Source organism: Larimichthys crocea, chromosome XXII (assembly GCF_000972845.2).
Source record: "Larimichthys crocea isolate SSNF chromosome XXII, L_crocea_2.0, whole genome shotgun sequence".
Classification (NCBI taxonomy): Eukaryota; Metazoa; Chordata; class Actinopteri; family Sciaenidae; genus Larimichthys; species Larimichthys crocea.
In genome coordinates, this window is record NC_040032.1 from 5436633 (window position 1) to 5450339 (window position 13707).

Sequence of the window (13707 nt, forward strand, 5' to 3'; positions counted from 1 at the left end):
AACAAGGGAAGTGCAAACGCTGCTTGTTAGCCCTTCCCACCCTGATTCATCCTGCTGATCCAGGTACTGAACCAGCAACCATCTGGTCACAAGTCCCCTTCTTAAAGGTTGCAGAGATACTTGTTGTTAAATGAAAGTTTTATAAAATATTTACTTTTATTTCAGGAAAGTAATGGGTGGTAATTTTAGATTGTGAAAGCCATGGACATTGGATGAAAAATCAATTGAGAAACTGACCGCAGTTCTCCATCTCTATTAATCTGTCTCTTCCTCTCTTTAGATCATAGATTTCTCTTGCCTCTTTCCTCCAACATCTCATTTTATCTCAGTCTGCCCGCCCAGGGCTCCCTCTTCTATATATCTTTTATTACCATGTTTTTCTGGACACAAGTCTCTTTTTGACTTTTTCTACTTTGTGTCTCTTAGGTAAAAAATAAATAAAGTAAAAAAAACAAAAAAACAAAACAGATTGAAGGGATGAGTGAGAGAAGGGGTAGAGGGATGATGGAGAGAGGGAGTGGGAGCGAGGGAGCAGTATGGTGGTAATAAAGCAGGGATAAGGAGGCTTAAAAAGTAATGATAAAATGTCATACGTCATACGGTTGATTTTCCATTGCTGTGTGTGTGTTGCTTATTTTCCCGTGTGGGTTTACTGTATGTGTGCGTATTCTTGCCTGATGTCCTTGACTATATGCCTGATTATATCATTGCTTCAGGTCCCTGATAGAGCAGACAGAGAGAGACACCCACTCCACCACGTTTTGAAATCACACACAAGTTTCCAGTTGAATCCTTCTACATACATATTGTAGTTGGCATTAACCTATAAAAGTTTGATAACAACAGTTTGGTTAATGGTTACCGTGAACCACATCACTTCCCCTCGCTTCTTCCTCCTTCTCCTTCCTTCTATCTATCTATCTATCTATCTATCTATCTATCTATCTATCTATCACTCTACCACTCTACCAACTTCCTCAGTAGGTGCTTCTCATGTATCTTAAATGTGTCCTCTCTCACCTGCATGTTTTGCCTGTATCTTAGTCCCTCCCATTTAAGACGTGAGGAGGAAAAATGTAACGAAAAGATGAAAGTGAGGGGAATGAGGAGACAAAGGACAGAGGAGACATGTTTGTAATGATGATGTGAGAGAGTGTTCCCACTCAGCATCATCTAAACAATGTTATCTACTGATGATGGTGTCACATGTGGAGTTTGTATTTGTACTGATAATGTGATGCACTCTCCATACTCTTTATGCGGATGATACAGTGCTGCATTGTCTTGCTGATACTGCACAAGCCGTTGACAAATTAGTCCGGACGGCAAATAAGACTATGCTATTCCCTAGCTAGATATACTGTGGACAATAGTTTGTATATTACCACTCTGAATGGGCAAACTATTGAGAAGCTCTTGGAGTGTATCTTAGTGTGGTGTCAAAAAGTAACATAAATTTCATGCAAGCAACAACAAAACATTAGATATTTTTATAGCAGCGGAGTTACTTTCCTACTTAAAAACAAAACATTAGATATTTTTATAGCAGCGGAGTTACTTTCCTACTTAAAAACAGAAATATTAGTCTCTGCATGTTGTCCCAAAAATGGGGACTTATGACTAATTGAGATAAGATCCTAATCTTGATTCAGGCCTCTGTTTGATTTAAAAGTGTGTCAGAGTTGTGGAAACTCTGTGGAGTGATGGTAAGGAAGAACAAATACATGTATCCACCAGTTTAAAGATGATGACAGTCAAAAGCACCTGTGGTCTTTGCAAACAAAAGTAAAAAAAAACAAAAAAACATCTTACAAAAACAAAATCCTGTCGTCAGATCACTCAAACACTCAAGAGAGCATTAAAAAGAGCCAAATATGCAGATATAATATATGCATGCAAAATGATGGATTAATACTTTGCTAGACAAATGCCACTCAAGGCCTTCCTACATCTGTTCTTCATCTTTCTTCGTATTCAGTAATTTCAGAATGAAGTGTAGTGTCGAGCAGCAGTCAGGCAGAAATGCCAAAAATCCTTTTGAGGCCACAGCAAATTTATAGTCTAGCTGAACTATGGAATCATACATGAGCCTGACAGTTTTTTTTTGTTTTGTTTTTTTATCAGTAATAATTAAATCATGAGGAGTCTGAGCCCACAGACTGTGAGGCCCTTTGAGGATCTCAACAGGCGTTCAGTGATGGAAAGTTCTAAAAACCAGCCAATATGCAGGTTAAAATAAATCATAAAAGAAAAAGATACTCAAAGTTTAAACTTGTAACAGTAAAGATACTTCACCTTTTTGGCTCAGAAGCTAAATATTGTAGAGTTATTTTGACATTTAACCAAAGGTTTCTGTCTCCCTCTCTCCTCTCTACCTCTGCAGGTATTTCGTACCGACTTCATTACGGCTATGAAGCTGCCGGACTCGGCTCAGCTTGGCCCGGATGACTTCTACGTGCTCTCTGATCCGTGGAGACAAGAGTGGGAGAAGGGTGTGCAGGTCCCTGCCAGCCTAGAGGCCATACCAGAACCTGTGGTCAGGTAGGGCGCACAGCAAACACACACAAGAGGTCGATATCAAGTAAATAAGGATAGCACACAAAGTGTTATCTGTTTAATAGTGACTCACTACCAGTTCAACCTCTGACTGCACAGTTATGAAATTTGACCCTGTGTTGACACTAATGGTTGTTTTGAAAAAAAAAACTGTTAATAATCTTGTGGAATATTGTGCAAAGTTGTTGAAGTAATCCTAAAAATAAACAAATAAAAGGATTTTTAAGTTACACAGCTGTTGCACATTTTGGAAAGATTCTGAAAATATTTGGCATTGAACTGTAATGAAAAGTGTGCAAACCATGTTTCAGCAGCACACTTGTAGGCATTATGTATTTGTTAATGGAACGCACACACACACACAAATGCAGAAAAATGGACACCAACAAAGACCACTCTCACAACAAACCCATACACACACACTGTGGGAAACAGGTTTGGGTGCACATGTAGGCAATGAAGCACACATAGGCACAAGCAAGCTGGTAGGCATATGTGTGCAGGCATGCACTTCGACCCACTTATATTCACTCTCATATTCACTGTAGATTTGCCTCCCTCTCTCTCTCTATTACCCGGGTAGGTTGTTGTGGCTCTCTCTAGTACTACTGCAGCTGCTTCACATGCCCATGTGGTTTGTTTGGCATTCTAGGAACTAATGAAAATGCTCAGACTGCCTGGTAATGCCTGTTAGACAGACATGTCATACTGGGAGGCCACACGCACACACACACACACACACACACAAGCATGCATTCTCTTTGGGAGAGAAATTATCCAGCCAGTCACACGAGATTTGGTCAAATGTTCTGTGTCCATGAGCTTTTTTTTTCTTCTTTTTTTTCTTGTCTGCTTTAAGAAAAACAGATGCAGATTAAACTCTCACAGATAAAAGACAAGTAAACGAAAACAAAACTAAACAAAACATTTTGTTGCATATGAAACAGCCAAAATGCTGCTGAACATGATAAATTGAAAACTGTGGTAAATGTTTTCCTCCTCTTTCATTTGTCAGTGTGTGTTGCTCTTATTGCTACACTCGAGTGAAGTTTAAGGCCTTGGCTCTGCTGTTTCATGTTATTGGAGGCAGTTCATGCTGTTTGCCTTTTTTTTTTTTTTTTTTGCCCAATCAATTCAAGAACTAGAGTGGAGTAGAGTCACTGCTTTGCCACAAGTTAAAAATCCATTAAATACATTTATTGAGCCAGTCTATTTTGAATAAGATTAAAAAAAAGAAAAATTGCTCAATTGATTTTTGAGGGTCATAATAGCAGAAAATAAAGAGTTGCATCGTAAAGGCTGAAAACGGTTTCACCATGCTCAATAGCAACTGGGCAGCTGAAAAGAAAAAAAAAAAGAAGCCAGTCAGATCCAATAACATAAAATAAACACTTGAAATAAAACAAACACAATGTAAAACAAATCTAGTGTTGCCAAATGAAATGGCATACCATATGAGGAAACCAGAGAAACTGAAATGAATCTTTGACTAGCCAGTGGAAAGGCTTGCATTAGCAGTTTTACTCGAGAAGAGAAATCGAGTTTCCATAATAAAAAAAACAAAAACGACAAATCACAATGCGCAGTCCAACAGAGACCAAAGACTGAATGAATTCTTAATGGGGGCAGACGACAAAAGTAATAAATAATAGAGATGAAAGTACTTTATAGTGCATCATCTTTATGATTCTAAGATATGAGATGATAAATGTGTTACCCTTACTGTTTACATTGTCTAATAGGTTAATATCTCAGTAGACACACAAACACAGACACACACAAAAACCGTATGGAGCGGAGCAGATTGAAGAGAGCCTGGAAGGCAGGGAGATAGATGAGCAGATTGGGAGAGAAAGAGCAACGGCAAAGATAGATAAGAATAGATGGATGAATGGGGGCTTATATATTATCTGATGTGTGATAAAATGATGCAGTGATATACAGTGATGCTGAAATGGAGTGATGATGGATAGATGTGGAGATGGAGGAGAAGAAGGTTGAGTGTAAGTGTGACTGAGCTGATGGTCTCTGTCAGAGTCTCTGACAGAGGTTTGTTCATCTTCTTTTTGTCGTCTGTCATCTTGAAGCCACTCCTTTCTTCTCTTTTCCTCTCCTAGCTCCATCCTTTTAATATGTTTGGCCTGAAATCACAAGCAATGCTTGCGTCTCTCATTGGTTTTACGCATGCAAGGCCCTGTGGTCGGGTAGAATTAGGGTTAGGAAACCTTATTCCCACACAGGAAGTTATGCCTTTTCATTATTGGGTAAGAAATGTCTACAAGCAAGAAATTAGTTTAACAAGAAAGGAGAATATATCAACAATCAGTGCTATGAAACTTTACAAAAATATCACAAAAGTGCTTAGCTTTGTCATATATATCCCTGTAAAGCCCAAGATATATAGATTGGATTCCAATTTCAAGGTGGTGTTAGACACTGAGCTTTAGGCTAACAACACAGGTGCTGTCATCTTGTTGGCTGTGCATTAAAAAGTCACCAGCAAAAATGAAAGTTTGAACTTTTTCCAAAAGAGAAAGGGTGATAAAAATCTACTCATAATAGCCATTCAAGGCCACGAAGTCTTGAATTGGCTTGTCTTTCAAGAAAAAGCCCATGGAAGCCTTTGAGTAGATTTGATCCATTGTGTTATAACAGGATGTTCAGATATCCGCTGTAAAAGTATACATTGTCTGGCAGACAACAAAAGAATTTGAAGCAACTGGGCCTTGGAAGAATTGAAGGAAAGCAATGAGAGAATCTCCATGATGCAGTGCAAATGGGCCAAATCAGCATGGTGTGCAGTGCACATGGTAGCGCTGCCACAAGATTGGACTTGGCTCACATGCAAAGTGATTCTGCTGTTGATCATGTGGCGGAGGTCTTGCTGCCTTAAGTTACTAACCACAGGTGCAACCTTGTAGGGAGTAAAAAAAAAAGTCTCTCAAATATTCTCACTTAACTTGATAAAATATGCTGCAGTGTTCCATGTTTGCATGTTATTATTATTTGTTGGACAGCTGAAGAAGGAAAAGCAATAGGAAACTTGGGTTGGGTTGGGGGAATCTTAATGGAAAAGTATAACATTTTGGGACTGGCATATTTGCTTTGTGGCGGAAAGTTGGATGAGAGGATCACATTCACATTACAGCTGTAATGACTGGTCAATTAATAGATTAGTTGTCAACAATTAAATGAATCACCAGGTCTTTGGTAATCCTTATGAGTGATTTAAAAAAAAAAAGAAAGAAAGTCCTCTATGACAGTAAATTCCTTGGATTGTGGACAAAAGAAGACATTTAAGATGTCTCCTTGGCTTTTGGGAAACATATTTCCCCACTTACAGAGATTTTATGCATCAAACATAATCAATTATTCAGGAAAATGATCAACGGATTGGTCGATAAGGAATATGAACATTAGTTGCAACCCTATTTTAAGGCTACAGCAGACAGCCAGATAGCCTAGCAGAAAAACTGGAAACAGCGAGCCTGCTCTGCCGAATGTCAACAAAAGCCACATACCAGTAGCTTTAAAGCTCACTAATCAATATGTCATATCTACTTCTTTATTTAAGGTTACGAATGCATCTTTGACTGCTAGGTGAACAGGATGTTGCTTTCATTTTTAATTTTGCTCACATAAAAGAGATTTTGTTAAGTAAATTATAAACGGGGGTTGTTTCCCTCTCCATTCATGTCATGTTTCTTTGCTTTTTCTATTAGTTATTTTCGTCCTGCTCCAACTCTCCTTTTTTATGTATTCATCTCTCCCTTTCCTTGGCTTCCCTCCTTCCACTCCCACCGTCCCCTCTTACTTTTGCTCTAGTTCAGCCAGAGGCGCAGACACATTTTTCTTTTTCTATTTTTTTTATGAATAATGACATCATCTCCAAAAATTGTTGGAGAGGAAAAGGGCTGCAGGCCCTGTCTGGCTTTGACAAAACTTGCCTTCCACATTTCTCTCCCTCTCTCTCTCTTTGGCCGCCACTGCATGATTTTTGGTAAAACTGTTGTTTTATGTTGCTGCATGGTGAAGAGGTCATTATGGTTTGATGTTGTTTTTTTGTGCCTCTCCTCACCAAAACACTGCAGGAGAGACGCAGGGTGAGGAGGAGGAGGAGGAGGAGGTGGATGAGTAGTGAGCTGTCCTTCCCTCACTGTCTCCTTCCTTCTTCTCTACTCTCTTTCTTTCTCCCAGTTCTCTCTTTCTTCCTTTGACTTCCCTCTTGCTTATCCCCCTGCCTGGCCATCTCTCCTGCCTGCTGTCTATTTTATTTTATCACCCACTTCCCCCTCTTTTTCCCTTCTCTTTCTTTCTCTCTCCCTCTCCACGGTTTTGTCGGGGCCGAGTGGAAGTAATTAGCCGTTGCGTAACACTGGCTATGTGCAGACAGTGAATGGGGCTTTGGCAGCAACTCGACAGCCTCGGTCCCCAATGACAACGCCGAGCCGGAGAGGGAAATAATTACACATGCACATGAGAAGATCTGCGCCTTTTCACAAAATGAAAGAAATGAGATAGCGGTTATTTTATTTATTGCTTCATTTTTTTCCCCTCGGACTGGTGGCCGAGTCGATGAATGTGAACCCGTTGTTTGTGGTTTGGCTGAACACGTTGGCTTTCTGAACGGCGTGTAAAGCTGTGGCCATGGGGAGCGTCACATGGAGAGACTCCTTACCAAAGTGGTTTATATACTGTTGGACAAAAAGATTGATTGTGCAGATTAAAAACAAAAAGTGCTTTCAAGTGCTCAACCACTTGGTCGACAGCCAAACGTTTTACTGACTTGATATTGATTGATAAGTTCACAAACTTCCAATCCCATCTATAGCACTCATGAGATGTACAGCTTAGGTTCACTTGAGATTGTAGGACTATTGTGCGTTCCAGTGGTGGAATATCTGAAGGTCAGGTTTCCGGCAGCTGTGATCATATGCAAAACTTTGGTCAGACAGGCATGGACGCTATGTAAAACTTTAGGTCAACAAGCTTTAATTCCTGCCTAGATGGGATGGAAGGTGTGGACATTGCGAGAGGATGTAAATAATGTTGATGGACAATGCAACAAGACCTTAGTATGAAAAAATATGTGTGCTACTGTTAAATTACTAGTCAAGTTAGGTCTGTTTTTATTCTGTCAAATTAAAATTGTCAAAATATTCATGACACAAGACCAAAGAAAGACAAAATGAAAGACACAAAAAAGGGTAGAAAAGTTGATGTACCTTTTAAAACCTTTAAGTCTTTAATGGTTTACATGCCAACAATTTATATATTTGAAGATGCCGCGTGCAGACGTGTTTAGTGTTTGCTTTGCATGCAGAGACAGTATAGCAACTCAAACACAACTGAAATACAGGAGCAGACGAGATCCAAAGTCAATTTCAACTATTAGCCTGCATGTGTTATGACAGTCTGACAGCTGCCAAATACTGAACACATTATAACATTACAGAGATGTCAATTCACACTGAGCACTGCTGAAAAAACATTCAGTAATTTGTCAAGGCTTTTTGTACTTTCTGGACTTGTGAGAGCTTTGGGTTTGGCAGGTTCAGACTGGATAAAAATTATAATTGTCCTGGACCTCCCCCAGTAAAACTGATTGAGTTGGAATGGTGGTTTCCAGAGGGGAAGTGTGTATGTCAAGCTTTGCATTTGGGTGCAGGTATAGAGAGGAAGTCAACCAACATAATTTGAATAGACACATGTCTATGGAACATGATATGGTATCTAAAGTCACAGATTGTTATTCATTAACCAGGCAGTTTCCGTTTGTATATACAGATGCATGCACTGTGGCTCGACACACACAAACACGCACAAACACACCCTTTGACTGGGCAAGTCAGACGGTGAAGCAGCGGGTCAGAAGGCTAATCGGCTACTAATGAATCTGTGACTGTCTCACACACATACACAGATAATGGATTGAAGAGAACCTGACAGCAGATGGATAGAGAGATGAGGAGAAGGACAAATGGATAGTGAAGAACGAGGACAGTCTAAATGTCATCAATCATGTATTGCAAAGCTTCAACTATATTTAAAGCTTTAAAAGTAAACCATGGCATTATCAGTCATCGCCAGTTATTTTCTCCTCCCATGCTCTTGTCATATTGTGAGTATAATAAATGTGTTTGCCTGTTTGCGTAAAATAGCTTTTTGGAAGTTTTAGCACATTTCATTAAAATCATAGGACATGACAAGCCACAAGTTAGCTCATTACTGTTAGTGTGGTTGGTGAGGAATGCTAAGAATAGATTTATATCTTATCTTCATTATCTGTCTGAAGAAGACTTTCTGTGACCTAAATTTTCACTAAATATATTTTTTTCTGCTCACAGAAGTCTGCTTTACACTACAATTAGACTCAAGAGCAGAACAAAAACATAAAAGTCACAGTACAGTATAATCTATGGTGTGCAGGAACTAATAAAACCCATAAAGGGGTATTCCGTCATACTCTGACATTGGGATAAAATCTTAACTATAGTACCAAAGAAAGTACGGAACAAATAAATAACTTTTGTTTTCCGTTCTCAATGTATCTGAAAGAGAAATGGCCGTCTAAAGGTCATGACAGAAACACTAATACAAGTACATCAGTGACAAAATAAAAACACAAGAAAAACTGCAAAGGGAAAGAGGAAAGAGGAAAAGAGCGGTGGTTAGGTGACCCTCAGGGATTTTTAGCTGCCAGGCCCAGCTGCAGCCTCGTCCACCAGTGTAATAGTAACTCACCGTGTGTGTGTGTCTGAATGTTCACTTTTATGAGCACACAAGTTCCTGTGTGCTGTATGTACACACGTTTTATCGAAGTGTGTTTGATGTATCGTCCACAACAACATCTGGAAATTCCCCCAAGATATCCTGTGCTCTTTCCAAAACAGCTCTACATCAGATAATAGGATGACTAAGAGCAGTATCATCACCCTCATCGTGCACTGTACAGGGTCAGTGGGTGCACATAAACTAATGGTTTCCACACCACGCACTACTGACATTTGTTGATATACTATTGTATTGAGGCTCTTTGCTACATCTCTAGTCTGCACCACTTCAAACTTATCTAAAAGAGTTAAACACATAATGTTTTCTCCAGCCATTCATCTCGTTATGTTGATGGAGGTTTTTGATATCATGAAGTGGGTATTTTTGAAGACCTTTAGAAGGTATTTTTGGTTGTTTCTTAGTGTACTAAAAAGCCTTAATACTGTATGTCTTTACTATAGTTGAATTTATTATATTTAGTGTTATTTGCTGTATGCTGCTAATACTGTTTATGCCCATCTCTTCTGGATGAGCCCAGTCATTACTATAGTACTGTTATATAATATGTTTTGTCGTTAGTAGTAACCACAACTGGCACATTGTGTAAATTCAACCTTAGCCTAGTACAACGTAAGTTGATTCATGCATTACTTTGGTAAAAACAGTTGCACCACAGAGATAACAATATTATAACATAGCTCTATGCAACAATTAAATAATTACACATATGCTTTACCTCCCAGAGTAGGTGTAATGAAATGTCCCATAATTATACTCACTAATGGAGAAAGAGCAGGTTTTTTTTGCTACAGAGTACTGTATTTTTTTCATTGATTGCAGCCATTTTCTAGTGTAACAGTAAGTGCCCTAATAATAACTTGATAACTGAACAGCATGATTGGTCTGTACTCCAGCCCATCCAGGTTGGTGGTATGGTTGGTCTATTTCTTGGCCTTTCCCTGAGTAGCAACAGCAGAAACCTAATTTATTCATATTATATTTCACTATTGACCTAGCTTTCTAGGGTTTGCTCCAATGCCAAGTGGCTCACGCTAGCCTACTACGACATTGGAACTCTATCTTTGATCATTGGTTGACTACCTCATAACTTAGGCAATTAGTTAGTTTAGATTTTAGGTCCAAACTAGTAATACCCCATGTAATCATGCTCCAACTCATTTTGGTAGCTGATTTAGTTACGAACTAACTAGTAATTACTAAAACTACAGTGTCGACTTTACACCCTAATATGGTAGAGAACTTCTATGTGTATGTTCATGAGAAGCATTATCGAATTGTTGTTGTTGTGCTTCGTGTCAGGAAGAAACCTAACTAATTTTTTTCCAACGACATTTCCAACTCTTTTTATGAAATCTCAACATTTTCTGATTTGTTAATCAATATCACAGTTTCACAGTAGCTTGCAGTAAAACACAGCCAACTCTTGTCTACAACTTTTTATTGGAAGTAAGTTTACCTCACAGCATGAATGTGCACCTACACAGTGAGGGCAGAAAACTATATGATGTCAGAATTTGAACCCAGAAAAATGTATAAATATAGTGCATTATACAGTAAATTAGGAGTAATTACAGACAAGAAGTCAAGAGGGGAACAAGATCTGGCTTGAATTGACAACTAGATGTGTTAGTAATTTGCTGACTGACTGATGGGATACTTACTGGCTTGATGACTTTATAAATACAAATTGGATGCCTTGATGATATGAATGGCAAGAGATGAACCGATGACTTACTAACCACAGCAATGACTTGGATGGATGACTTACTGACCTGTTGATAGACAACCAGGACTACAACAAAATCCAAATTCACCCACATTAACTCATCACCACATTGCTATGAGGGGTCAGTGGGTGTATTCCTGACCACAGGCTGATTTGGTTGCTTTTGGCTGCATGGGCGAGTGAATATGAGAACTGTATTTCTTAAAGTATGGGCTAAGGAGCCAAATTGGGCTCTTGTGCCTGTTTCTGGTGGGTCCCCACATGACAAAACTAATAACATGTTATAGTGAGAAATAGCTTTTGATGTCTTTCCTGAGGGAAGGGGCTTAACAAACTCCCCACTGTGGCTGGAGGGGTACTGTAATGGCAAATAAAGCACCATAATAATACATTCTCATTTCTGGAGGAGTTCACAGAGTCACTGGGTACATCTTTCACCACAGTTAATGGAGACAACTTCCCTGGTTGAACCATGCTTGGTTGATTGAGTCACTGACTGGCAGAGTGACTATCCAGCTTGCTGGCTGACAGGTTTATTGACTGATTGGATAAATGGCTGACCGATTAGCTATCTGTTTGACTGCCCCTATTGATAGAACTGCTTGCCACTTGGCTGATTCCTGACTTAATGAAAAAAATGTATGGAGGTAAGCTCACTGTGTAATCTTTGCCATTATCCGAGCACACATTTTCTGCCTCCTCACCACTTGACTGGGTCAGTGGGGCTGCCGCTTACCACATTTCAGGCTCACTGCCTGACTGGCTGACCGACCACAGCGACCGCTTGCCTGGGTGGCTTGCTTGTCGACCGCCTGGCATAACAGCTAGACTGACTGACTGAATGGATGAGTAAAGGGTCAATGGGTGGTTGAATGAAAATAAGAAGATAATTCTCTGCCCTCTCATCACCACAGTATGTGGCTGGGTCACTGGGAGCTTTATTAATCACATAAGAGACAAGCTGCCTTGTTTACAGACTGATTGAATTGACTGACATCTGGCAATCTGAGTGAACATTCTTCTTGTGCTAATGGCCACCATCCAACCAAATAGCAGAATGACTGTTTGTGTGGTCCATTTTGACCACATTTTTAGGACAGCTGTCTGACTGTATTGACTGACCGGCTGGCCGACCTCACTGAAATGTCAGAGAAGTCAGAATTGGCAGGGTGACTGAATGACTGGTTGCCTGCCCGACTGGCAGGCTGGCTCTCTGACCACAGTAACAGAGTACCGGCCAGAACCGAGTCGATTCTTTGATTCCAGTGGGTGAGTCAGACTCCAGCTAAACCCATTCACCTCTGGAGGCGTGCGGGCAAAGGCTGGCGACTGGAACCTGGGAAATTTAAACATTTCACCTCCAAACAATAGTTTTCAACCTGCTGAGTTATGTGTGTTGGAACTGGCGAAACAGCTTGCCAACACCTAAATGTGTTGGCATGTGCCTACTCCACATTCCCCACCAAGAGATTAAGTTGGCAGAATTTTGATTTATTTCACCTTTATTTAACCAGGGTACTGTTATTAAGTGCCAGTGACAAAAAAAAGAGAGAGAGAGAAAAAAAAATTATATACTTGACTGGAAAGGCAATAAGTAGTCTGCTTGTTCAGAGGAAAAGTATGAAGAGAACTGAACTGAGTTGATAAATGAATGCAGCTTTTCTTAAATTACATTCAGAGAAAAACGGTTGTGTATGTGTGTTTGTGTGTATTAAAGCAATCCTCCAACCCAGCATGTGTGGCTTGTGTGGCTGGTGGTGTTTACTGCAGGCTACCCCCGGGCTCAGTGTGGGTTGATTTTGTGTGTATATGTGTGTTGGTATGCATGCGTCTTTGTTGTTTCCCACGTGGATGTCACGTGTCATGCGAGTAAACCCAAGAGTTATGTGTGGGTGTCTGGACTGCGTGTGTTTAGGCGCCTGCACCCTTGGATGCACAGCTAATGTACGTGCGTTTTGTGTGCAATTGTGTATGTACAGTATGTGTGTGTGTGAGAGTTATCCCTGTGGTATTTCCTCGTAAACAGTGATGCATCTCATACGGGAATATCATCCACCTCTTCTTTCACTTTGCTGCACTAACACACACTCTTGTTAGACACACACACTCCTAGTCACTCCACTTCACTCTCTTTTTTCCCCTGTCCTTCCTTTCAAGGACCAGTCAGCATCCTCTTCTACAGTAGTTCCTCTGTGGTATGGTAGATCAAAGCCCTTTGCCTTCTGCACTGTGGCTTCAGGAACATCTGGACGATGCTGTCCGCCTTTTACCAATTCACCATCTGCCAGCCTCACTCGACTGGTGTGTGTGTGCGTGTGTGTGTGTGCATGCGTGTGTGTGTGTGTGTGTGTGTGCGTACGAAACACAGACAAAGAAAGGGAGAATCACAGGAGAAGACAGTTGATAGATAGTGGAATTCCCCTTCACTTTTCCCCTGATGCTTTATGTGTTGACACTTTCCACTAATTTGCTTCTTTCTTTTCCCTTGGTCCCAGTGCCTTGCTTCAAGTTACTTCAGTATGCATTGCTCCCTTGCAAATGTTCCTTAGATTCAGTTTCTTATCTTAGTATCTACTTTGATATTTTTCTGTCCCTCCCACCAGCACCCTCAGCCTTATTGATAAGGCGTG

The 13707-nt window shown here is 40.2% G+C and overlaps 1 protein-coding gene across 1 annotated transcript in view; it reads left to right on the forward strand.

Annotated features, from left to right (window-relative positions):
- jade2 (jade family PHD finger 2) overlaps positions 1–13707 on the forward strand; it is a 185072-nt gene that overhangs the window by 52178 nt on the left and 119187 nt on the right. Inside the window, exon 4 of the mRNA XM_010737760.3 lies at positions 2384–2541. Within this exon, the coding sequence (XP_010736062.2) occupies positions 2384–2541 (158 nt within the window). The remainder of the gene's footprint in view (positions 1–2383; positions 2542–13707) is intronic.